The sequence below is a fragment of the Xenopus laevis genome, chromosome 5L (assembly GCF_017654675.1).
Source record: "Xenopus laevis strain J_2021 chromosome 5L, Xenopus_laevis_v10.1, whole genome shotgun sequence".
Taxonomy (NCBI): domain Eukaryota; kingdom Metazoa; phylum Chordata; class Amphibia; order Anura; family Pipidae; genus Xenopus; species Xenopus laevis.
Window position 1 is genome coordinate 148,487,881 of NC_054379.1, and position 27,043 is coordinate 148,514,923.

Consider the following 27,043-nt stretch of genomic DNA (forward strand, 5'->3'; position numbering starts at 1 on the left):
CGTGCCTGGCGCCCTCCCAGCTTTGCGCCCTAGGCAAGTGCCTACTCTGCCTACCCCTAGTTCCGGCCCTGGTAGCCAGGGTCCAAATTACCCTAGCAACCCTGCATTTATTTGAATAAGAGACTGGAATATGAATAGGAGAGGCCTGAAATGAAACATGAGTAATGCAAATTAGCAATAGCAATACATTTGTTGCCTTACAGCGCATTTGTTTTTTTAAGGGGGTCAGCGAAGCCAGTTTGAAAGCTGCAAAGAGTCAGAAGGATAAGGCAAATAATGATAAAACTACAAAAAATAAATAATGGAAACCAATTGAAAAGTTGAGTAGAATTGGCCATTCTATAAGATAATAAAAGATACCTTAAAGGTGAACCACCCCTTTAAGAAAAAGTTAAATTTGGGACTTTTTTATATTTCTCCAGAAAAAAACACTAACACACAAGTATTTTGTTTGTCCAGTTGAGCCACTCATTTGTTTGCTGTGCTTTGTAGACACAGTAATAGCAGGGGGTATAAACATTCACATGTTTCTCATTCCCTTGATTAGGGAGGCATAACAGATGGGTTGCAATGTTATGACCACAAAATAAAAAACATGGTCGTAATAGGTGTAAATAAAATGTGCTGCACCTTCAGAGTGCCATGTCCTCCATCTGCATACAAGGGATTAGTAAATAAACTATTCCTTACACTTATGGATGTAGATAGTGGAATACATGATTAAACAGATCATTTTTTAAGCCATTACTTGCCTGCCAAAGCCATAAATGCTATGCTCAGTGTTAATCAGCGGGCAAGAAGAGACAGGTACATACCTGTTAGCCGATGGACAGAGCGTGCTCACAGTAACTCACCTACCTGAGTCTGGGAGTCATTAGTGCAATGTGCAGATAAACCTGCCGTGCTGGGATATAACAAGTCACGACAATTGTCTGTCTATTCTGGGGAAAGAAAGCATTGACAGTAGTACTTTGTATTATATAGAAATCTAGGAATGTACCATGTCTCATTTATACCCAAGACTTTTGTTGCTTTTTAAAATCGCCACTTGTCCATGGATGGGAAATTAACCTTTCTTTTTATTATTATTATATTATTCTTTTTTTTCTTTTCATTTTAGAATTCTTTAGTCTTTTGTTCTACAGCTCTCCAGCTTGTAAAGTGTTTTGTAGTTGCTGGGGTCACATTAACCATGGCAACCAGGTGTTTGTTTCAATGTCATAACTGGAAGATGTCTAGTAAAGGGCTCTGAATGGGAAACATAATAATTAACCATACTATGAAAACGAGAAACAAATTTCATATGCTGTTAGTATCCATAAACATAACCTTTCCCAGGGCTGTTAAAGTGCTTAGTTTATCACCCTCACCCAGTTATGTTGTTTCGGTATCTCCAATTACGTCATGCTTTCAATGTGCAATTCCCAATAAAGCCTGTGGCCTTGAAGGTATCGTCCCTTGAAACCTACCTGCGCAGGTTGGACTTGCCAAAACCCCTATCCTGGTTGTATACGATACTATCTACCGCAGGTCCCTCTCCCCTTGAAAGAGTTAAGAGCAAATGGCAAGCAGACATTTCTGACCTGGATGATGAAAAGTGGAAGGACGCACTACAGCTTGTACCAGTACTTCCAATATCGATGAGAGACAGGCTTATACAAATTAAATTTTTAAATAGAGCTTACTTAACCCCATACCGCCTGGCTAAGATATATGATACGGTATCGGACCTGTGCCCTAAGTGCAGAGTGGAACCTGGTACTATGTTTCATGTGTTTTGGTCCTGTCCATTAATTCAGAGGTTTTGGAGTGCAGTCCTCCAGTACTTGAATGAAAAGCTTGCACTCCCCAGCATACGTTCGCCAGAAACCTGTCTGTTGGGGATAGTAGGGGACTTGCAGCTGCACCCGTATACTAGATTATGTTATTTACAGCTCCTGTATTATGCTAAGAAAGCTATATTAATGCACTGTAAATCGCTCAACCCTCCCACGGTACAATATTGGAGAACTCTGGTAAATGACTCTTTCGAGTCAAAAACTGACCTATCTCTCGAGAGGATGCCCCGCGAAATTTGAAGCAATGTGGGGTACTTGGTTGACTGTCCAAGATGATTGCATGCCTATACGCTAATTTACTGGATGTAACATTCTATACCTTACCCCCCTCCCCTCTCTCTTTCTCTTAACTTTCTCCCTGCTCTGTCTCTTTATTGTTCTTAACTCTGTTATGTTTAAAATTCTAAATAAAAAACTTTTTTTTTAAAAAAAAAAAAAGTGCTTAGTTTATCTTATACTTTTATGAAGTCTGGTTTTCATGCATTCTAGCCATCACCTAAATCATTCATCTTTTGGTTTATCCCTCCTGGAATCTCCCTTTTGTTCCAGATCTGTGTCTCTGCCACAATATTCTGTACAGTATATTTCTACAGGGGCACAGGGCCTGCTCTGTGAGAACAAGTACTCATAACCGGTATGTTTTGCTTTCTCATGTTACATCATGTGAATAACACAGTTTCTTCCCCTCTGGGTTCCTGAAAACCTGGGAACGGCACAATCAGGGAAAAATGAGGAGTGTTTGAGTGTAACAAGCCCAAACCCATTTTAGGTTGACACTAGGGCAGCCATATTACCAGGTCTTCAAAATGAGTGTCCCTGGGAGAGTTCTTCACATATCTCAGCTGTTTTTATTTAAAAAAGTATTTTGGTAAGAAAATTATACTGAGGCAGAGATACCAGCCTTGTGGCCCATGTAGCTGTAAACTACAGGTCTCTGCATTCTCGGAATTTCAATCTAGTTTGTGCATTTTGTAATCATATTCTTTATACATTCCATGCTTTGCAAACATCTTGTCCTTTTATGCTTTTATGTGTTTCACTGTTCTCTTGGATGGATATATATATATATATATATATATATATATATATATATATATATATATATATATATATATATATATATATATATATATATATATATATATATATATATATATATATATATATATAATAAAGGACAAACATAAATCTGCATCCTTTATATTCAGTGCTGGAAGAAAGGACTCTGGCAATTGGGGTTGGCTGGTGCTTCCCTTTGGGAAGTTTATATATATATATATATATATATATATATATATATATATATATATATATATATATATATATATATATATATATATATATATATATATAAATAAATCTGGTTTGTCTGCAACCCTTTTGCTAATTTTGCAGCATCTGTTGCCAGTTGTACATCCCTGAATATATCTAGAAAGTATTTTACAGCTGTTACATAGTATTATATGCCCTTTGTATACTCATCTGGATTTTCACAACAGATCCATTAAAATCTTCAGATCCAAGGAAATCAATTTCAGCCCTGATAAGCAAACCATGCATATTGCATGGCTGCACAAAAATCAGTGCAGCCAGAAGCCTGCAGCAACATTAATTGCTGGTTAGTTAGTGGTTTTATGCAGTTTAGTAGAAATCCATTTTAATATCCCCTCGATAGAGCGGATATTGAGGGATCCGAAGAGGGATAAACTGACCGCTAGGCTCTATCAGGAGTTATTAAGCACTATTCCTTCACCATTTGACAGGGCACGGAGACGTTGGCAACAGATAGTCCCTGATATCAGTGAAGAACAGTGGGAAGAGGCTACTGGTTCAATTTATGGTGATCTAATTTCTTTACGGGATAGACTTGTTCAATATAAGTTCATTCAACAGTTGTATATAACTCCTATAAAGAGGCAGAAAATGGGTAGAGAAACTGAAGCAAATTGTCCAAGATGTCAGGAGCCAGACGCATCTTTTTTGCATATGGCATGGTACTGTCCTCCAGTGCAAAGGTTTTGGAGGGAAGTGATTGGATATTTGGGTGACAACTTAGCACTTCCCTGTGGTTATTCCCCAGGAACCTGTTTACTGGGACTGGTGGATGATTTAGTACCTTTAAACAAAACTAGAGCACTCATGCGGGTTATACTGTTTTATGCCAAGAAATTAGTGATAATGAATTGGATGGGTAAGAACAATCCGACCATTACTCAATGGGTTACTCTAGTTAATAAAATACTTCCCTCTATTAAGCTTACTTATCGGGCCCGAGGGTGCCCGGAGAAATTTGAGAAAATATGGAATCCATGGCTGAAGATAAACGGTTTGGGAAAATTGTAGAAAGTTATATCTATGATCTAGCTAAACTCAGGTTGGACGCTGGGTATAACATGCTGTGAATTATGATATCATTTAAGTGATTTAAGCGGATTAATCAATCAGTACTCTGGTGGATAATTGAATTTGAATTTGTATTTGTGAACCAGGTTTTGTGTTGTGTCTTTCTCCTTCCCCCCCTCCCCCCCTTTTTTTTTTTTTTTCTTTTTTCTTTTCTCTCTCTCTTTTCCTTTCTCCTTCTGGTGGTAGTGAATATGAGAGGTTGGTAGGAACCACACTATAATAGAGTTGATCATTCAAGGGGTAATGGTATTGGGTGAGGGTAACACTGGGATTGGTGTTGATAAGGGTATAAACGAATGGGAAGGATATTGAGAATTATTATATGGTATTGCTGTGGTTAAGGGGGAGATAGGACACAGATATGATCGAGTGAGGGGAAACACTGGGATTGTGTTGGTAAGGGTATAACCTAATGGGATTGGTATTACAACTTATTCACATTATATTGTTGTGGTTTAAGGGGGAGGTAGGACACAGACATGAGTTAATGCGACAGCACATGTATAATGAATCGCATAGGGGGGTAATATATGTAGCTACACACAGTAGCCTATGGGTAACGTACCCGAGGATGGGTTAACATTAATAACACGGAAGGGTTCACGGGATTGGATGCATACACAAGGGTTGTGAAATGTATGGTGGGAAGCTCCTTCAACTCCTATGCGCACTACCGAGTACAGGAGGATGTAATGTATTGTGTTATGTATTTTTTTCTTTTGTTAAAATTCAAATAAAATAATGTTAAAAAAAAAGAAAGTATTTTACAGCTGTTACATAGTATTATATGCCCTTTGTATACTCATCTGGATTTTCACAACAGATCCATTAAAATCTTCAGATCCAAGGAAATCAATTTCAGCCCTGATAAGCAAACCATGCATATTGCATGGCTGCACAAAAATCAGTGCAGCCAGAAGCCTGCAGCAACATTAATTGCTGGTTAGTTAGTGGTTTTATGCAGTTTAGTAGAAATCCATTTTTGTAGCCTTATCAATCAGCTTTTCATCATGTCCCGGGGTAGGTCAGTTCTCTGGGGATGTTTATTGGACTGTGATATTGTTTCAGATTTCCTGTTGTATTCTGGTCTGGGCTGTGATTGAGTGACCTGTCCTGGTGCACATTAAATTGGGGTCTTAAAGTTTAAATTAAGTAAAAATAAGAAAATACTGTAGAATCAAGCAGGCAGTTGGAAAGAAAGTGTTCTGCATGGCCAGTTAGTCTGTATCCCTGAGCCCACGTTTAATTTAGGAGCCAATGTTATGTCTAAGTACACTAGTTCTGGCATTTATGTGTCTAGAATAATTCTGATTAGCAGTGCGTAATATCTGTATTGACCTGCACATGCAGTTCATTTATCTCCAAATTGAGAAGCGTTATAAACCAGTAACAGGCTACACAAGTTATTTACCAGCAGTTAATGAGAACTCTTGCTCTTCATACATTCCCAACATGTTCAGGCTTGACTCAACAATGCTTTATACATGCACAAGTGCCCTCAGATTCTAAAACGTGTTCTTGCATTTCTTGACTTTTTCTAGTTTATTTTTTTGCTACCTTGTGTAATTTTGCCTACTTTCTGAAATTGCACTGAAAAGTCAGACTTGTAATGAAAGCGAAGTGCCCACGCTTTGACACAATAGCAGCTCTTGCTCTCCAGGCTGCTTCTGTAATAAGGCAAAGTGAGAACCCAGCAAAAAGCTGCCCTTGGCATATTTGAAGCATATTTAATGTTGAGAACATAACTGTGCTCCCTGTGTTGTAAATCGTGTTTCCCTTTTCCCCATTCCTAACACAGGAGAGGTAAGAGTTGGAAGAAGAGGGTGACCCCAGTTCTTGGGTGGCAGGAAGCCCTGAAACTCACAATCTTCCATTTCATGGATGGCAGGTGTAACTAAAAGGAACATGCCCCATTGATGACAAAAATGGGTAGTTTTATTCAGTTGACTCTGATGCAGGGGCCTGTAATACAGACTTGAAGATTAACCACCTGAAAAAACATGAGAAGGAAGATAATAATTACAAATTAAAAAATAAACTTCACAAGGCCTCACTATTTACTGAGGATTGTAACTAGGCATTCATTTATATGCACAAAAAGGATGAAAAATAATTATTACAAAAATTATGTGTTGGTACCACACTTTGTCCAAAATATGTAAACTCATGTGCCACATCAAAGTCCCTCATTTTATGCGAGTCCTACACTATCTATTAACATGCTAAGTTTGTAGTGCATTTAAAATCAAGTCCCCCAGCAGTAGTAGTAAGACCATGGTGCACTTACCCTTAACTCAGGAGCTCTAGTGAGAAAGCAGGGAGCTTATAAGCCCCAGCCAATTAACATACACCTGATATAATAAGCAATATTTGCCTACAATTTGTACACAAAACACAGAATGAAATCACCAGCACTCAGTCAGAGAAGCACCCTTGTGCCAGCGCAATGTCTAACCCACATTCTGGAGTTGACCAGCTGCTATAAGCGATAAAAATAATTTATTTGTACACAAAAAGGAGAAAGATTTCCAGCCCACACTTTGCCTTTAAAAATAATTATTACAATACACTTTGACCAAAATATGTGAGCTCATGTGTCAATCTAACGCTGGTCAATGCCACAATGTGAGTTAGACTTATAAATGTAATTCATTTATATGCAACTTGGCTTGGGGAATGGCTGATAGAGCTCTAATATGGTTGGTAAAAAAAAGTAGTTTTATTTTTTCTGCTGGCACCTTTTCAAAATTGTTATGAAACCAGGCAGACAATCATTTCTATAGCCTAATTTAAGGTATGAAACCACTTTAAATACCACAAATTTTAAAAGAAAAGTAAAGCACTCTATAGTAGGGATGCACCGCATCCACTGTTTGGGATTCGGCCGAATCCTTGATGAAAGATTCAGCCGAATACCGAATCCTAATTTGCATATGCAAATTGGGGCAGGGAAGGAAAAAGTGGAAAAAAATCTTCTTTTGTGACAAAAAGTCACGTGATTTCCCTACCTGCCCCTATTTTACATATGCAAATTAGGATTCAGACTTGGTTCGGCCAGGAACAAGGATTCGGCCGATTCCGAATCCTGCTGAAAAAGGCTGAATCCCGAACCGAATCCTGGATTTGGTGTATCCCTACTCTATAGTCTACTTTTAGGTTGCTACATGGTGATGCTAAATGTTCACATGTGTGGTTCCTAAACTGTGGGTTTAGCCCTCCAAAGGAAGCTCAAAAACCGGAAATTCAACCTGCACGTCCGTAAAGTGAAATATGAATAAAGTTTGATTTAGTGTGCTAGATATTACTAAAACGGCAGTGTTTTTATGTATCTGCTATAAACTATGGTGGGGCTCTGAGCAACTGTAGGGGTCTTGAACTAACAAAGCCAGAAAACATCTTATTTTCACATGGCATATGTATTTTCCAAGTATCCCATACAGAATATATAGGAGTGCTGTAGGTAATATAATAAGAGTTAAAACAGATACCATATGATCTCAGTAGTTTTTTTATGCCACAACTGACTGCCTGGGCATCTGTAGAATTAATTCTATCCAGTGCCCAAATGTAAAGCCAGATATGAGTGTATTATTTTATTCAGTACCATGGACAGTGATCATTGAAAGAGCAGCTGCCCCCCCCCTTATTACTGTTTGTTGAGACCACTGCTTGCAAAGGAAAGGATTCAGCCGAATACCGAATCCTAATTTGCATATGCAAATTGGGGCAGGGAAGGAAAAAGTGGAAAAAAATCTTCTTTTGTGACAAAAAGTCACGTGATTTCCCTACCTGCCCCTAATTTACATATGCAAATTAGGATTCAGACTCGGTTTGGCCAGGCACAAGGATTCGGCCGATTCCGAATCCTGCTGAAAAAGGCTGAATCCCGAACCGAATCCTGGATTTGGTGCATCCCTACTCTATAGTCTACTTTTAGGTTGCTACATGGTGATGCTAAATGTTCACATGTGTGGTTCCTAAACTGTGGGTTTAGCCCTCCAAAGGAAGCTCAAAAACCGAAAAATTCAACCTGCACGTCAGTAAAGTGAAATATGTATAAAGTTTGATTTAGTGTGCTAGATATTAACGGCAGTGTTTTTATGTATCTGCTATAAACTATGGTGGGGCTCTTAGCAACTGTAGGGGTCTTGAACTAACAAAGCCAGAAAACATCTTATTTTCACATGGCATATGTATTTTCCAAGTATCCCATACAGAATATATAGGAGTGCTGTAGGTAATATAATAAGAGTTAAAACAGATACCATATGATCTCAGTAGTTTTTTATGCCACAACTGACTGCCTGGGCATCTGTAGAATTAATTCTATCCATTGCCCAAATGTAAAGCCAGATATGAGTGTATTATTTTATTCAGTACCATGGACAGTGATCATTGAAAGAGCAGCTGCCCCCCCCCCCCTTATTACTGTTTGTTGAGACCACTGCTTGGAAAGGAATAGAGTGCTGCAAAACATAAGCTATATAAATGGTCAACAATCCTCTCTATGTGCTGTACTAAATGGAACACTACTATTTGTCTTTCCAATTTAGGTGTCCTGTTTCAGGGGTGAAGTTGGAGGATGCAAGGTTTTTATTTATGCCCCGCTAAATGCTGGCGGATCTTGAGGGAATTCCTGATTTATTAGGTAGCTTTGGACAGACACCTTTGTCCATTAACTTCACTGGCTTGGCCTTAATGGAGCTTCCATGGGTTGCGGCAGAGATAGCTATTAAGCTAAGTGCTCCTGAAGAAATGGCTATAACTCTGATGGGACAAACTGATTTACAGACATAACAAAGGGCAATAGAATATAGCAATTATTTCTCCATACCCAATCCTGTTATACACAATCTGAGGATGAAATATTCTGCAGATAACATCCAGAGGATGACAACAGTGTCTTTGTCCAAGAGTGCCTGCACCTACCTTACCAGTGGTAGTTTGATTGTGATTGGGTAGTTTAGCAGGTTTTGGCCATACTGCTTGGTAATATGGGCTTATATTGCAAATCCAGGGTTATTTAGAAAATTGTTTAGTCCTGGTGGATCGAGGATTATCTGTATTGTCTGGTTGGCTGAAAGGACCCAATATGGAGCCAAAGCTTCTATTAAATTTTTGCTTTTTTGATCATTAAGGCTAAGAGCCTAACAAAGGAACAATAGAAAAATGGCCATACAGGTGTGATGTCCATTCGGCCCGTGATTAGTCAAAGTAGCATATGGGTTCACCACCGTAAGACAAGCTTTATTTTAACAGAACATTGTTGTGTATATTTTTGTTCACATATTCGTGGAAATGTAACCTCTAGACAAAAATGAAAGGCTTACTGAACGTTGATCCGACTGCCCTGCATCTATTCAGTTCTAATATTCTGAAGGTAATTACCAGGGAAATGGTTTTAGGTAACATATATTTTTGTGTCCATTTAAATGGGGCATCTTATTTCAGATGTTCTTATAACTGACAACAATTCAAAAGAAGGATTGCACACTCAAGCTCAAACAAAAATGTTTTATTACATTACAAAAAGTAGTCCCAAAACAAATATCATTAGCCCAATGCTTTTCGACCAAAAATGGTCTTTCTCAGGGGCAATCAAAAATGAAAAAGAAAAAGCAGGGTGTGTGCCTTCTAACCCTATAGTTCTTATAAATACATCTGATAAGCATTACATGAAGTAATCCTGTATTGTTTGTTTTGTACAGTTTTATCTCCTTCTTTTCTCCTGTACTCTGAATAACCTAGAGAACCTCCTATAAATGGCATGTTATCGATATAGAGGAATGCAGGCCGAGTACCTAGTGGAATGAAGATGTGCAAGTTTGTGGAATTCCTCCCTTCAGGAACATGATGCGTTCCTTTGTACAACCCAGATAATAAATACTGGTGTTATCTGATGAAGGCAGAACTATACCCTAATATTTTTGTAGGGTATATGTTCATCTTTGTAGCCGTAAAGCAAGAAGATATCGCGTTATGTGCCTGGGCTGGAATGTTGCCTCTTAGCATATTTGCACTTGTATACAAACTCCACTTAAAAGGGATATGTCCTAAACACCCACCCTAGCATTCCCCAATAGGGTTAATTAGATGGTACACCTGTTTCTCTTGGAACCTTAGCCACTATAGGTAGATCTTGACTAGCGCATAACGCAGTAAAGCACGAGTTGAGTTAGGTTGTTCTGGTAGTTTTATTGGTACAGAGATACGACACCATACATTGGTTTATTGAAGGTATAACCGCGGACTACAATACAATCAATAAAAAAAACAATAAAGAGAAAATGATCTTAAGTCGTTGTATACTGTAATGGTCTCAAATGCTTGTTGATTGTACTCCTGTGAACCTGCTTATTGACCGTGTTTCTGTACTTTATTTTAATAAAGCTTTGTTAAAAAAAAAGGGATATGTAAAAATGAAAATGTGGTTACCCGTTATCCAGAAAGCACCAAATTAAGAAAGACCATCTCCTATAGACTCTATTAATATTTTATCCAAATAATCAAAATTTTAAGTAAAGATTTTCTTTACAGTACCTTGTACTTGATCCAAATTAATATATGATTAATCCTTATTGGAAGCAAAACCAGTCTATTGGTTTTATTTAATGTCTACATGATTGTCTAGTAGACTTTAAGTATGAAGACCCAAATTACAGAAAGAACAGTTATCCAGAAACCCCCAGGTCCTGAGCATTCTGAATAACAGGTCCCATACCTGTGCCTGAAAAGGCTACTTTTTGTGCTTATTTGGGGAAGCTACCTGGTGCCTATGTGATTTTAATGCTACAAATCACTTTTCTGGCAATAAAAATAGCAATTCTTTTATGGCAGGTATTGTACTTAAACCAGTACAGCAATACAAATTGTCATTTATCTGAAAGGCTGATTTAAACTTTACTTTATTTCTTCGTTGTGTAATTCACTAGTGCTAATCACAGAGTGTGTTTGTTTCTTTGTGTTTCATTTGTCCAAGCTTCTGTCAAGAACTTACTGGCTTATCTTATAGTTTTAAGGTTTGCCTAAGTAGTCGTTTCCACCATGGCATGCTAGCTCTGAACGTTACCTTTCATATGCCTACTATTGTGTTATAATTCCATTACAACACACAGGCAGAGTGCATAGTGTAGTATGTAGCTAGCAGGGGCTGATGACAAGTGATAACCTGAATAGACCTGTAGCAATCTGAATAAACCTGTAGCAATCTTTAAACTTTTTTTTTTTTTTTTTTTGAACATTACCCCAAAAATGTTATGATGGAATGTTCATACAGCTAGGCACCTTAACAGTGCCCCAGTGGCTAGATTATTTTAAAACATTTAGAAGTCCTATTTTGTTGGTAAGAAAACCATAATCAACTGTTCTTAGAATGTAATTGTCCCAAACAAAGGTCACAATGGGTCTTCGATGAGACATTTGCATAGTTACCCACATCTGAAAATAATTTACAGGGCTGTTTTTCTGCTGGCCAGTTATGTAACATAAGATGTTTATGAGGATCATTGGACTACATGAACCATACATGAAATGGCAAAATAGCTTGACCACTTCAAATTGGTTATGCTTTAAATCAGGGCTGTGGATTCAGTACATAAATCCTTTGACTCCTGAGTTTATGGTACTTCCAACTCCGACTCCTCTGTTTTTAAAGGAACAGTAACACCAAAAACAGAAAGTGTATCAAAGTAATTAAAATATAATAGTACTGGTAAAAGCACTGGTAAAAGCTGTGTGTTTGCTTCAGAAACTCTACTATAGTTTATATAAACAAGCTGCTATGTAGACATGGGGGCAGCCATTCAAAGCTGAAGAAAATGCAGGGGATACTCCGCAGATACCAGAAAATCTCTGTAGTATACAATGGGATTCTTCAGAACTTCTCTTACCTACTGTATCTCCTGTGCTTGAATGGCTGCCCCCATAGCTACATAGCAGCTTATTTATATAAACTATAGTAGTCTTTCTGAAGCAAACACACCAGTGCATGCTAACAGTATATTAATTAATGTTAATTACTTTAGAAAACTTAAATTTTTTGTGTTACTGTTCCTAATGTATTTTTCATGTTAATTGAAAAAGTTAAGTAAACCACATACAAGGCATTTTATCACCGCCAAAGTTTAAAAATATAAACCATATCCTTTGGTAATTCTAAAACAAAGTCAGAGCTAAAACTACATAAACCAGATACAACTGTAAAACCTAAAACAACTTATATATTTATTGAACCTGACCTATAGCTGGAGAATAGCTCTTAAATACAATCCAAAATTAACTGAAGTATTGTTCTTTGAAACTGCATCTTTGAATTGCTTCTGCCAGATCCTCCTCCACATAAGCTCTTAAATCTGATTTCATAATTTTCAGTGCTTGTATTTAAAATTATTAGGAGTCGGAGTAGGAACATTTTTGGAGACTCCGACTCCAGACACCCAAAATTGCTCCCATCTCCAGCTCTGTTTTAAACAGTAGTTTGTTGTAACTAGACACCGTGAACTGCTTTGAGTTCAAATAAGTAGGTCGGAACTGCAGTTTACTAAATATGGAAGAGTCACAGATTGGAAGTTGGCTATCCCTGACTAGTTATTTTCATGCACATGAGGTGTAGGCACTGCTGCATTTTTATTGCTGTTCCTATTTGAATTGCCAGCTGACATTTTTGCCTACTCTCATCACGTGTCGAAGGTTCCTCCTAGCTCCACCCACTTCAAACTTACACCGGGTTGAAAAACGATTACAACTGGTAATCATCCCAGTCATATGATCTTAAAGGGGTAACAGACACCTTATAAAAACCCATAACCTGTGTCATCCTCAGGACGCACTTTCCCGTGGATGACACTTTTCGTATGCAAAACAAATGATTTCTGCGCTGAATAATAAAATTTCTGCAGATATCATAGGCATACTTTTGATAGGGGAGAAAGATTTGAGGGGCACACACCTGGTTAATTACTTCGTTTGATTGGGTGCACCTCCCGTGGTGTCCTTCCACACCAGATTGCCAAAGCCAGAGAAGAGATGGGCAGCACTCCAGGATAGGATAAAAAAGCCTTTATTCACATACAGCAGGGCAGCATAGCAACGTTTCGAGCCTCGCACGGCTCTTTGTCAAGCTTGACAAAGAGCCGTGCGAGGCTCGAAACGTTGCTATGCTGCCCTGCTGTATGTGAAATAAAGGCTTTTTTATCCTATCCTGGAGTGCTGCCCATCTCTTCTCATACTTTTGATAGGGTGCAAGTATCCCTAGATAGACAGACACCTATGCACACATAATACTGTATTCCAGTGTATTGACTGTCTTTGACTGTTTTTTTTTTTTTTTTGCAATCTCATCTAATATGTTACTATGTAACAAAGGCCCAAAAATTAGAAAATAGGAAATAAACAACATTCTTCATGTGTTAGATAAGCATAACCCCTTGTGACTCGCTTATCACACTGCCCTAGCCCCATCCTCATCCTCACTGAGTAATCCCAGCTACAGCGACAGTTTCACCAAGTCTAAATTAGTTTTTCCTCTTATATTTTTTTTTATTTCTGTTGCAGCTAAGTAATTCTCTGTTTATGCTCTTGCAAGGCGTATGTCACAGTGGGAGTATACTGTATGGTCACAGTGTTTGGACGCATTTTTGGCCAAATGCATCTGCAAGTTGCTTTTAATATCACACCCTCTACGCACAGATTCCTAACATCACCATGCAAATTGCCAGGCATCGTTGATCCAACAATGAATACTTGCTAGTTTCTGCTTTACTCATAAAAGGTCGTTTTCTTCCCTTTGTAACTATCTGATTTGGGCACATTCATGTTTTAGAAGCTGTGTTGTGTGTGTATATTTGTATAATGTGTGTGTATAATCTGCATTAAAATAGACTGAAATTGCTCTTCTGAAATGCATTTATTGCTGCTATCTTTAAATATTTGCTTTCTACCATGGCAACCTTCTTGCTTCCAGGCGGTTTCTTGTAATGCAAATAAATATATGTTCATATAGTCTAGCAGAAAATGGAATTTAACTGTGGTCAGGAAGGCTGACCTGTACATATATGACACGAGTATAAATAGCAGTGTCTGTAATATACCATATAAGCAATCATGAAGTATCTGTTAAACAAGTGTGCTCACATTCACGCTCCTATTTTACTTTGCCGCCCCAAGGATGAGATGAAAAGGGATGTTTTTCTATGCAGTAGTTATGTATTACATGCAACAGGAAGGTAGGAAGCTGCTACCTGGTCAGTATTTGTATTGGTTGCTAAAGGTTAGTGCACCTGGGCAAGCATAGTTTATTTCTGGCCGAGGTTTTCAGGGGAAAAAATCAAATATTTTTGTGGGAAAAAAACCTTGCATTTTCAGAGATTTATCCTACCCCAAAGCTGCTAAACATCCGAATTCAAAAATACTCTCAAACCTGTTGAAGTCATGTAGAAGTCGATGACAGATGTCCCTGAAATTGTTTCTTGACTTCGTGATCTGTGCTGAATAATCTGAAAAAGTCAGGGTTTTCGTCCAATAATACGAAAAAGCTGATTCGATAAAATTGAGTTTTAAGGGCGTCAATCGTACAAAACCAATTGACGCTCCTGATTTCAATTTGTAGAAGTTTAGTCAGCTTTGTTTTCATAAAAAATAGGAATGCACTGAATAAAGGATTCGGTTCAGGATTCTGCCTTTTTCAGCAAGATTCGGATTTGGCCAAATCCTTCTGCCCGGCCGAACCGAATCCAAATCTTAATTTGCATACATAATTTAGGTGCGGGAGGGAAATCGCGTGACTTTGTCACAAAACAAGGAAGTAAAAAATGTTTTCCCCTTCCCACCCCTAATTTGCATATGCAAATTAGGACTCGGTTCGGTATTCTGCCGAATCTTTCACGAAGTATTCAGGGGTTCGGCCAAATCCAAAATAGTGGATTCGGTGCATCCCTATAAAAAATGTGATTAAAATTTTAGTGAAGTCGCAAAGTCTACTAAAAACCAATTAAACATTAAATAAACCCAACAGGATTGTTTCACCTCCAATAAGGATTAATTATATCTTAGCTGGAATTAAGTACAAGTACTGTTTTATTATTACTTGTATTATTAAACTTGTATTATTTGATTAAAATGGAGTCTAAGGAAGATGACCTTCCCATCAATCTGAGCTTTCTGCATAAGAGGTTTCAGGATAAGTAACTCATTATTTAAAGAATGCACTGTCCTTGATATGATCTTCCACTCTAGATGGGGGTGTGGGGTAAAATAAAATTTGCTGTAGGGCCTAATAGCTTCAGATTGCTTGCTTAAAGGAAAACTATACCCCCAAAATGAATACTTAAGCAACAGATAGTTTATATCAAATTGAATGACATATTAAAGAATCTTACCAAACTGGAATATATATTTACATAAATATTGCCCTTTTACATCTCTTGCCTTGAACCACCATTTCATGACTCTATCTGTGCTGCCTCAGAGATCACCTGACCAGAAATACTACAACACTAACTGTAACAGGAAGAAGTGAGGAAGCAAAAGGCAGAACTCTGTCTGTTAATTGGCTCATGTGACCTTACATGTGGTTTGTATGTGTGCACAGTGAATCTTACGATCTCAGGGGGCGGCCCTTATTTTTTAAAATGGCAATTTTCTATTTATGATCACCCAATGGCACATACTACTAAAAAAGTATATTATTATGATAATGGTTCATTTACATGAAGCAGGGTTTTACACATGAGCTGTTTTACTCAGTATCTTTTAATAGAGACCTACATTGTTTGGGGGGTATAGTTTTCCTTTAAACTTGTGAGCAGTTTTTTCTTACACTTTAATGCTTTAATGTTCATATATATAATATTCTTTCAACGGCTTGGCAATGGTTCTATAAATAAAGCTCTCCAGGCTATATTATCAAGGATAACTGATGAGAACTATTTAACAGCATCTTTAACATAAATGAAAGACATGGCTATGAAATAACTCTAATCACTGAAGATATCCGTTTTCTAGTCTTTATCTTTCAACTTATCTTCCACACCCTGGATTAGTCTGTATGACCTGGAGATGCAGTGTTTGATTTCTTATTTATATATATAAATGTATTTCTCTAAGCTTATTGGGGGTTATTTATAAACACTGGGCAAATTTGCACCTGGGCAGTAACCCATGGCAACCAATCAGATGATTGCTCTCAGTGTTCAACCTGCAGCTGGCTGAAAAAAGCTAATCACTGATTAGTTGCTATGGGTTACTGCCTGTGGCAAATTTGCCCAGTGTTTATAAATGAGCCCCCAATTGTGTTCTGCATAGATCTTCTGAATAGGTTATTAAAATCTATCTGTAGACTTCGTACTAAAACATATTCTAGTTTGTGAATGTCCCCATGTTATGTTTAGTGGAAGACAAGGTTATATTTGAGTTTTGCTGTACCTTTAACCACTGCTCTAGTTCTGTAAGTAGGTCATTTATACAATTTCTTTTTTTTTTTTTTCCCCGTAGGCTCTGGAGGTTGATCACACGATCCTGAACAAAATGAAAAAATCTGTGAAAGCCATTCACACTTCTGGTCTGAGTATGTATCATTATGTGCTCTTTTGCATTTCTTTATTGACGTCTACTCATTCACATAGTTTGATGATATTTTTGAAAGTAAAGATGTCTGTTAATAAAAAAGGAGAAATCTGTGCTCACCTTTCAGCCAGGGTACAGCCATATAATTCAGGCAAAAAAAATAAAAATTATGAGCCTCTGAACTCACCTCTAGCTGTATATTCAAGGACTTTAAAGGGGTAGTTCAATTTTAATGTAACTTTTAGTTTGCATTCAGATGGGGGTCACTGTCCCAGGCAGGGAAAAAAATCAACTGCTCTTGAGGCTACACAGTTATTCTTTGTAGATTTGTACTATATATTTAATTTACTTAGCTTTGTATTTAGATCTTCTCCTATTTATCTAGTTTACTCATTCGCAATACCTGGTTTCTAGGATAAATTGAACCCTAGCAATTGTATAGATGCTGAAATTCTAAACAGCAAACATAAGCCAAAAACCATAAAAAAGACCAATTGCAAATCCTCTCAGAATGGGTGATTTCAAAAGTTAATTTAAAGGTGAGCTACAGTACCCCTTTAAAGGAGAAGGAAAGGTTAAAACTAAGTAAGCCTTATCAGAAAGGTCCACCTAAATATACCAGTAAACCCTCAAAGTAATGCTGCTCTGAGTCCTCTGTCAAAAGAAACACACAATTTTTTCCCTTCTATTGTGTTCACATCGGCCTCTGTATCAGACTTCCTGCCTTCAGCTTAAGCCTCCTTGCCCCGGGTGTGAGCATGCTCAGTTTGCTCCTCTAACACCCCCCCTCCCTTCTCTGCTGTAATCTGAGCCCAGAGCTATGAGTGAGCAGGGAGAGACTAAAGCAGGAAGTGATGTCACACACCAAGCTAATACTGCAGCTGCTATCCTAAACAAACAGAGAGAGCTTCTAGAGCTTTTTACTCAGGTATGGTAAAACATTCTACAGAATAAATATATTCTAGCTTGCACTATTGCAGCTAATCTATTAGCAATAAAATGTTTTTCTTCTCCATTAATGCAGTATTTGTTAAAGTCCAGTAAAAATGTCCACCACTTTAACCCTCTCAAGGCAACTTAGTGAATTGGCAACAAAGTTGAATTGGCTGTAAATAAAGAATCTGCGGTGATAAATTACTTGCAGATGGTGGCACAGGCGACAATTGTGCTATTTCTGAGCAATTTACATTCATTTTGGGGAGTCTAGATCCCATATAATGACTATACCAGTCACCCCCCCTTTTTTTAATCTTTTTTGGCTGAAGGGGCTTATTGGTTAGCCACTTAAGCACTGATGGGTGATGAAATTATGGTGCAAGTTGGGTGCCAGCTAGAGAACAAAAATTATTTGCATTGCATTTTCTGTCTTGTACAGGCACCATGTCTGACCTTTGCCAGCAGTCCAGTGTTCTAATGTATTCCCTTTATCCAGGGTCAGTCTGGCAAATGCCCAAAGCTTCTATAAGAGGCCAAAGGCAGGCTTTATTTATTGAGCCTCTGTGTACTTGAAATTTCAGGGACGATATTCAATCTCCTTGTGGACCTGAACGTCACATACCAACCAATCATTCTGAAATAATAGGGAGGATGCCTTTTTGTTCATTATTTGACAATGTTTCATGATCACGAGGCCTGAAGAATCACATCAAAGACTGATACATTAGCATCAGAACACTGAATCACCACCAAAGTCTCTGTCTAATGGCTTTGAAAGTGTAGTGTTCTTAGATGTTGCAAAAATCAATGGTCACTGACGTGGGAATGCATAGTGTGAATGAATGCTTTTCCCCTGGATTTGTCAGGTTAACTCGATAGGAGAATACTCACATCAGGAATAACAGCAGGATAAACATCAACACATTATTATTTATTAATGTTTATGGTCGTGTTGCATTCTCACTTGGCCCAGTGTCAGAATTATTAACTTAATCTGTATTTTTGCCAGGTCAGTTGGAATGGTAGGACCATTCTGTGAAAACTCTCTGGCTGGTTCATCGGTCTTGGCTGTGGTTGTTTAGGGAATACATTCCCTTTGCATAATGCATAGTTGCTTAAAGATTTTGTCGAGTCAGTTTCAGAAGATTAAAATACATTCCCAATTTTAATAGCTATAGAACACCAGCATACGGGAACAGTTGTTATTTTGATTATAAACCGCTCTGTGATGATGTATTTCAGGTGAGAGAAGTTGGGATTTCCCAGCACACTCAATATCTTATATGGAAGCTGTAGCCCGCAAGGTGGATTATAGATAAATATAAAAAATATGCCAATAAGTTACTTAACAATATATAAATAAAGAATTGACAATGTAAAGGCAACAAAAAAAACTGTTATCCAGCTTTGTGAGATGGGGTCACAATTATCCATTACTTTGGTACATATCATTTATAGATGGATATTTGTGAGCCTTCCTGTACACATGATGCAGTTATGTGTAGATATGCTCTTGCCCAGCTATAGTCTATATATGGGTGCCTGAAAAGCCCTGTAAAAGCCCACGCATTTCATTTACTTGAGTCAGGGTATATACAGTATTCTCTGTTTCCACTTTGCATGGAGGAGTAATACTTTCAGTCTTATCTTTCCGAATATAAAACAGGGGGTATCTTTAAGTGTCAAGTTAAAGCAGCTGCTTAGCCCCAACATAAATTAGTGGGGGTTGTTACTTAAAGAAGCAGAGAGGGAGGAAAGCAACAGAGAGAATGTGAGGGCAAAGGGATAGCAAAACTAGGGCCAGACGATTGCTGCCCCATAAGCCAAGAATCTGCTGACCCTCTGCTGCCTGCCTGCACCCTGGGATGCATTTTGCACCGAAATCCAGTTGTACTTGATCCAAAATTATTGGAAGCAAAACCAGCATACTGGGTTTATTTAATGTTTATATGATTTTATAGTAGAGTTAAAGGGAACCTGTTACCCCGACATAAAAAGCTGTATAATAAAAGTCCTTTTCAAATTAAACATGAAATCCAATTTCTATTAAAGCATTCATAGCTGTTGTAAACTCGTTTAAAAATCTCAATGAAATATTGCCTTTCCTCCTTGCGGGGCAGGCAATTACTTTCACTTTCCATTCAGCACTTACTAGATGTCACTACACTCCCCACATTCCCCCGTTCTGTTCATCATTTAATTGTGTAACCAGTGCATGGGGATGGACATCAGGTCCCCTATTCTGGTGCACAAATAAGATTCTGAAAGGATGCAAGGCTTGTCTTAATAACAGTGTCCACAAAATGACTCCTGCCTGCTTGCTATATTTATGAATTCCCAGATGAAAGAAAACAAGAATCAAATATTTTTTACAGTGTAATTAAAGTTCATTTTGCTTGACTAACATGATAATATAGGATTTGGAATATTTTTTTTGGGCGACAGGTCCCCTTTAAAATATGCAGCCCCAAATTATGAAAAGATCATCTGACAAACCCCAGTTCCCGAGCATTCTGGATAACAGGTACCATACCTGTACCTACATCTCAGTGTATACAGTGGACACAAATGATCATTATTAGCAGCATACAGCCTAGTCAGAAGAAATCTTGGCAGTAGTGTTCCAGAAACTGATAATGAAGCCAGCTAGTTGTAATAATTTATTTAGTATTTTCCGGATTCAGCTATTTAGAGCAGGCTAGTTGCTTGGGGGTCTATTTTAATGAAGTGTGTGAATGCATTTTATTTTGTTGCTTGGGAATAACAGAGCAATGTATGCACAGCAAAATCTTCACCTTACTGATATTTTGATATGACCATATAGCCAGGTTTGCTGAAAAAATGCTGGGATGGTTCTCTCTCCAATGTTTCCATGTCAGAATCGATCTTAGGACCTCAGAGCTGCAAGGCAGTATTAACTAAAGTATTGCTAACCATTGAGGCACCACAAACCCTTTAATTAGTAAAAAAGCCCCATCAGTGGTGGAGGCTAGTACCCAAAGCTAGTCATAAGAGTTGCCCACTATTTCTAGTTTAAAGGAAAACTATACCCCCAAAATGAACACTTAGGCAACAGACAGTTTGTATCAAATTAAGTGGCATATTAAAGAATCTTACCAAACTGGTCTATATATTTAAGTAAATCTTGCCCTTTTACATCTCTTGCATTGAGCCACCATTCCGTGATGGTCTTTGTGCTGCCTCAGAGATCACCTGACCAGAAATACTACAGCTGTAACTGTAACAGGAAGAAGTATTGAAGCAAAAGACAGAACTCTGTCTTTTAATTGGCTCATGTGACCTAACAAGTATGGTTTGTTGGTATGTTTGTGTAAAAAGTGAATCGTACGATCCCAGGGGGCGGCCCTTATTTTTTAAAATGGCAATTTTCTATTCATGATTACCCAATGGCACATACTACTAGAAAAGTATATAATTTTGAAAATGGTTTATTTACATGAAGCAGGGTTTTACATATGAGCTGTTTTATACAATATCTTTTTATAGAGACTAACATTGTTTGGGGGGTATAGTTTTCCTTTAACACAATAGAAGATTCATTTTAGCTACCAGTGGCTTAACTATAGACCCCACAACTGCAGGGGGCCCAAAGGAGTAGGGGATCCACAAGAGAAGGGGGTATCAGAGATGACCCATACCAGTGATTCAGGGATGGAACATTTTTTTCAAGGGCCTCCTTAGTTACCAACATTAAGGAATGCAAATGTTCAGATAAATCAGGGCCCTGGGCAGAATAACCTATGACCATGTGTTATACTAAACAATTAGGGCCATTAAAGGAGTTGTAGACAGTCCAACACTTCAGTTTTGCTGTTTTGAGATAGTTCACCAGAATTATTTCTTTTCCAGTTTCCACCTTTTTAGGTCTTTCTAAAGCAGCATGGGGGGTCGCTGACTCTGTAAACTCTTCTAAATTGATTCATGTAGGGTCAGGGCACACACTCAGATTCAGGGAGATTAGTCGCCTGGCAGAGAATCTCCCCTTCTTCGGGGTGACTAATCTCCCCGAACTGCCTCCCGCCGGCTAGAATGTAAATCACTGGCGGCATGGCACTCGCATTGCTTAGTTTTCCGAAGTTGCCTCATGAGGAAACATCAGGCGACTTCGGAAAATGAAGTGCTCAGTGTGTCATCCTGCCTGTGATTTTTATCCTAGCCAGCGGGAGACAGTTAAAAAAAAAAAACATTGGTGGCCAGGTGTTTAGTGGAATTTACCTTTAAAGTTTGGCGGCCAGTCTTCTTCCTCCTTGGCAACAGCAGATTCTTTGTGCTCCTCAGCTGTTTCTTCTTTAGCTTTCTTCAGCTGCTTAGCTTCGGCTCCCTTCGGAGGGACCCTTCAGTGGCTTCCCTTCAGCAGATTCCTGCCCCCCCCCTGAACTTGAAAACCACTGGGCCTGGGACAGCTGTCCCCCTGTGCTCCCCTGATAGCAGCCCTGGTCAGGTACATAAAAACGTTAAACTTTAAAAATGTCATTATTTCTGGTGAACAATCTGAAAAGAACTGAATTGAAAAAGGTGTTTGGAAGGCGAACAACCCCTTTAAGGAAAACACTCTTATCAACAATATGAACAGATAACCGTGTCCCTGGTAACATTCCATTCTAACATGGTGTCACTCAGAACTGTGTGTTTGCCATGATAAATACGTTTGGAGTTATATGAGGAAGTGCAGAGTATGTGGTTAACCACGGATATTGGAGGTTAGATGGATCATAAAGTAGAATTGCTAACCACCAGCCACATGGAAACATTATTTGACTTTTTCTACACAGACTGAATTTCTTCCTAGCATACATGTTCTGACACTGTACAGTATCCATTCCTCTCTATCTTGGTGTCAGCAGTTTAACATCCCATGCCAACACTTACCCAACCTGCACCCAAACTGATGTTCTCCCACGATTTTTATACCCATGCACCAACTTGTCCCTCTCTATTGACTTTAGGGATGTACAGGGAGTCACTGGAGGGGGCAGGATTATGGGCATGATGTCACAAGGGATTTCACTGGATGGAGGGAGTAATCCTGGTGATGATGTCACAAGAGATGATGGGATGGACAAGTGAAATCACCTGGGAAAAGTTAGGTACACCTTCCATGGAAGACGTAATTTGTTGGTCCGAACTTGCAGGTTTGGGGGTTTAATGCGTTGCTTGCAACAGGATGAAGTTTGTTGGGTTGGAGAGATCACTAATTAAAGTAGAAGGAAACTCATCCTGCACTTGGGGGTGCCAAATGTTAGGCACTCCCAAGTGATTGTATTTACTTACCTGAAACCCCAGGCTGGTGCTCCTATCAACAGAAAACCGCACCGGCCCGAGGTTATACCAGTGAGCACCACGGAGCTATCCTCTTCTGGCTTCTTCTTGCTTCAAATTTCCTGGGGCAAACACATGCGCAGTTGAACGAATCAGCCGACTTTTTAATTAAAGTTCCGCATTTTCGTTCTAATGCGCATGCGCAGCCACGAGAAGAAATCGGAAGACGGAAGAGAAGCCGGTGCAATTTTCTACTGATTAGGAGCACCGGCCCAGGGTTTCAGGTAAGTAAATACAATCATTTGGGGGTGCCTAACATTTGGCACCCCCAAATTCAGGATGACCTTCCATCTCCTTTAAAGGAACAGTAACACCAAAAATTTTAAATGTTTAAAAGGAATGACAATATCATGTACTGTTGTGCTGCACTGGTAAAACTGTTGTGTTTGCTTAAAAAAATACTACAATAGTTCATATAAACAAGTTGCTGTGTAGCAATGGGGGCAGCCATTTAAGCACAGGATATACAGTTGATAACAGATCATTTCTGAATTCCATTGTATACTACAGAGCTTATCTGTTGTCTGCTGTGTATCCCGTGCTTTTTCAGCTTTGAATAGCTGCCCCCATGGATACATGGCAGCTTGTTTATATAAACTATTGTAGAGATTCTGAGGCACATACACCAGTTTTAGCAGTGCCGGGCAACACTACATTATATTGTCATTATTTTAAAACCTTTTCAGTTTATGGTGTTACTGTTCCTTTAACAGTGACAGGATAGTGTAATAACTGATTGCTTCAAGATAGGGTACCTACTGTATAGCCAATCAGTTATTTGACTTTTACTAGAAGACCTACAGTGGGTAATGGGTGATTGGTTTCTGTGGGTTGCTAGACTTACTAAAATGTCAAGTCACCCAAGATTTTTTGGGAATCACCTGATAAACCCCCATCACCAGGTCACCTACAGTAACCGCACAGTCATCGTATGTATATAAATTGACCCCAAATACTTTGCTCACCCCATAGAATTGTGCCCCAAATCCTCAGAAGCTGCTGAACCAAGGAGCCAAATTGGGTGGAGACATTAGGGGGCATGGCCTGGGCTGATCAGGGTGTATCAAGGTGGATCATGAATATCATAAGGGCCGTAGAGTGTGTGATCAAATACACCTTTGAATCAGGTTTGGTGTCTCTGAAGTTTGCATCTGTTGCCATATTACTGATTTAACAGCTATAGCAAACATCCATTAGCATTTTGGGGCATTGCTTTATCAGAGTTGCACCAAACTAGGCATTCACACTGTCTGGGGAATTCTGGGAGTTACAGGTTTCCTATAAATCATCCTGTAAAATACTTTTTACTTTCTTGTTCAGAAATCCATTGGGCAGCATTTAGGGAGAGCAATTCAATGGAAACTCTGCCAAGCAATTCATGTGTAAAAGAGTTATTTCTCTTAGGCCCAATTACCATCTCATCGTTCATTCTGCTCACGCGCGGGACGGCTTCAGTTCTTGTCAGGAGCAGCAGGTTTAAATTATAAATGGATTGGTTGGCTTTGGGTGCCGAAGCTGATTACTATGCACGTTAAACTTCTTCAATTGACGATTAAATTGCTGGCATATTGTTTTACATAGTGTGGTGAGCCAGTCAGAATCATTCTAAATAATAGAATGTGTGTTTTTCTGTATAAAACGGTTATATTTTGGTTCACAAGTAAGTCATTTATTTATTGTATTTACTGCTATGTCTAGGAGCAGAAGTAGTTATGTTTTTATAGGATTTCTACATTTCTCGATAAGAGCTGACCTGTGCCAGTGATTTGCCTTTCCTCTATTTATAAACAGTTTTGTATTGGGCCCCTCTAATCCAAATCAAGTATTTTGTTATGCTGTTCACTAGCAGCGGTGTAACTGCCACTCCAAACCCCTCAATATCCTTAATCCAACAAGGAATCCACAATTAATTTAGGATTTGGCCAAACACTGACACTTTTTGTGAATCTGGTTGAATTGACTGAATGCAAGTTTTTTTTCTTCTTGAGTGATGCAAATTTGTTGCTTTTCACAAATTTAATTCTGCAAATTAGGGTTCTGATTTTTAAAATGAATTACTTTGTTTCTGTTGTCACTTCTTGAGAGTGCAATTTCCCAGAGGCAACAAAGCGTCCTGTGTGTCATCACCCTTAAGGTGGTCATCATAGATGCAGGTAAAGTAGAGACATATTGTACTTATAGTAGCAGTTGGATAATAGTCTCTGGGAAGGGACTATGGCTGTGGGATAGCAGGTATAGTAGGGAAAGATAGTGTCTATAGTAACAGTGGATAATAGTCTCTGGGAAGGGAGTGTGACAGTGGGATAGCAGGTATAGTAGGGAGGATGGTCCTATAGTTGCAGTTGGATAATAGTCTCTGGGAAGGGACTGTGGCTGTGGGATAGCAGGTATAGTAGGGAGATATGGTGCTTATAGTAGCAGTTGGATAATAGTCTCTGGGAAGGGGCTGTGGGGTCGCAGGTATAGTAGGGAGATATGTTGCTTATAGTAACAGTGGGATAATAGTCTCTGGGAAGGGAGTGTGACTGTGGGATAGCAGGTATAGTAGGGCGAGATGGTGCCTATAGTAACAGTGAGATAATAGCCTCTGGGAAGGGACTGTGACTGTGGGATAGTAGGGAGAGATGGGGCCTATAGTAACAGTGGGATAATAGTCTCTGGGAAAGGGCTGTGGGATAGCAGGTAAAGTAGGGAGATATGTTGCTTATAGTAGCAGTTGGATAATAGTCTCTGGGAAAGGACTATGGCTGTGGCATAGCAGGTATAGTATGGAGATATGTTGCTTATAGTAGCAGTTGGATAATAGTCTCTGGGAAGGGACTGTGGCTGCGGGAAAGCAGGTATCGTAGGGAGTATGGTGCCTATAGTAACAGTGGGATAATAGTCTCTGGGAAGGGACTGTGACTGTGGGATAGCAGGTATAGTAGGGAGGATGGTGCCTATAGTAACAGTGGGATAATAGTCTCTGGGAAGGGAGTGTGACTGTGGGATAGCAGGTATAGTAGGGAGAGATGGTGCCTATAGTAACAGTGGATAATAGTCTCTGGGAAGGGAGTGTGACTGTGGGATAGCAGGTATAGTAGGGAGGATGGTGCCTATAGTAGCAGTTGGATAATAGTTACTAGGAAGGGAATTGTTCTAATTCAGCAGCAGCTAAATGTCCATATGTTGGATAATCTTTATATGGTGGTCTGCAAATTCTCTTTTGCCTACTAAAGCCTTCCTCTTTTCCACCATAGCTTCCAGGTGTCAGATTTGCCAGATATGAAGCATAGCAGCAAGTGATTGAAAGTCCTGCCACTTCCTGCTGTGATTCTCCTGCCTCTCAGACACATTCCTTACACATGCCAGTGCTTGTATATATTCTCCATGGAGAGTCAATTCACCCGCTGTATCACCCTCCCAGGAAAGCCATTGTCCCACCAGCCAGTATCATGGAACTGAAATATATTATATAGTATTAAAAAAAAAAAAAAAGTATACAGATTGTATGCATTTAAATACGATTAACTGTTGACCTGAACTCATAAATGCTGCATAATTGTTTCAAACTCATAGAAAACAGTTGGTAATTAGCATTGAACCGTCTACGGAATATTTTTCTGATCCCCCCCCTTCCCAATAACAGCTGTTTTCAGGTATGCCACGATTACCCTTTTTTCCCTTTTTTAATGGAAGTAGGATATTTGACCCCTTTAAGCCCTTAATTACAGGTTCCAGTCTTTGTAGACTTATAAACCATTTTGGCAATCCCTTTGAACTGGGCCCACTTATGTCTTTAGTACTTCTGTCCCACTGATTAGAAAACATATATTTTACACAGATTTGTAGAACCCTTTCAAAGCAATGTGAAATAGTTATTTTAATTTGCTACCGGTTTTCTGGTTTACTGGTTGGAGCTTTTCCAGAAACCTCCAAATTTTGTGAAAGGCCATCTCCCATAGACTCCATTATGATAAAATAAC

General features: G+C 38.8%; 1 protein-coding gene across 7 annotated transcripts in view; it reads left to right on the plus strand.

Annotated features, from left to right (window-relative positions):
• The window catches only part of asap2.L (ArfGAP with SH3 domain, ankyrin repeat and PH domain 2 L homeolog), a 150,936-nt gene that overhangs the window by 24,558 nt on the left and 99,335 nt on the right, over positions 1–27,043 (plus strand). For 6 of the 7 annotated variants that reach the window (XM_041562151.1, XM_018261827.2, XM_041562148.1 and 3 more), the window contains 1 exon segment: positions 16,731–16,803. In XM_041562151.1, coding sequence (XP_041418085.1) covers positions 16,731–16,803 — 73 coding nt within the window. 7 annotated transcript variants of the gene reach the window in all.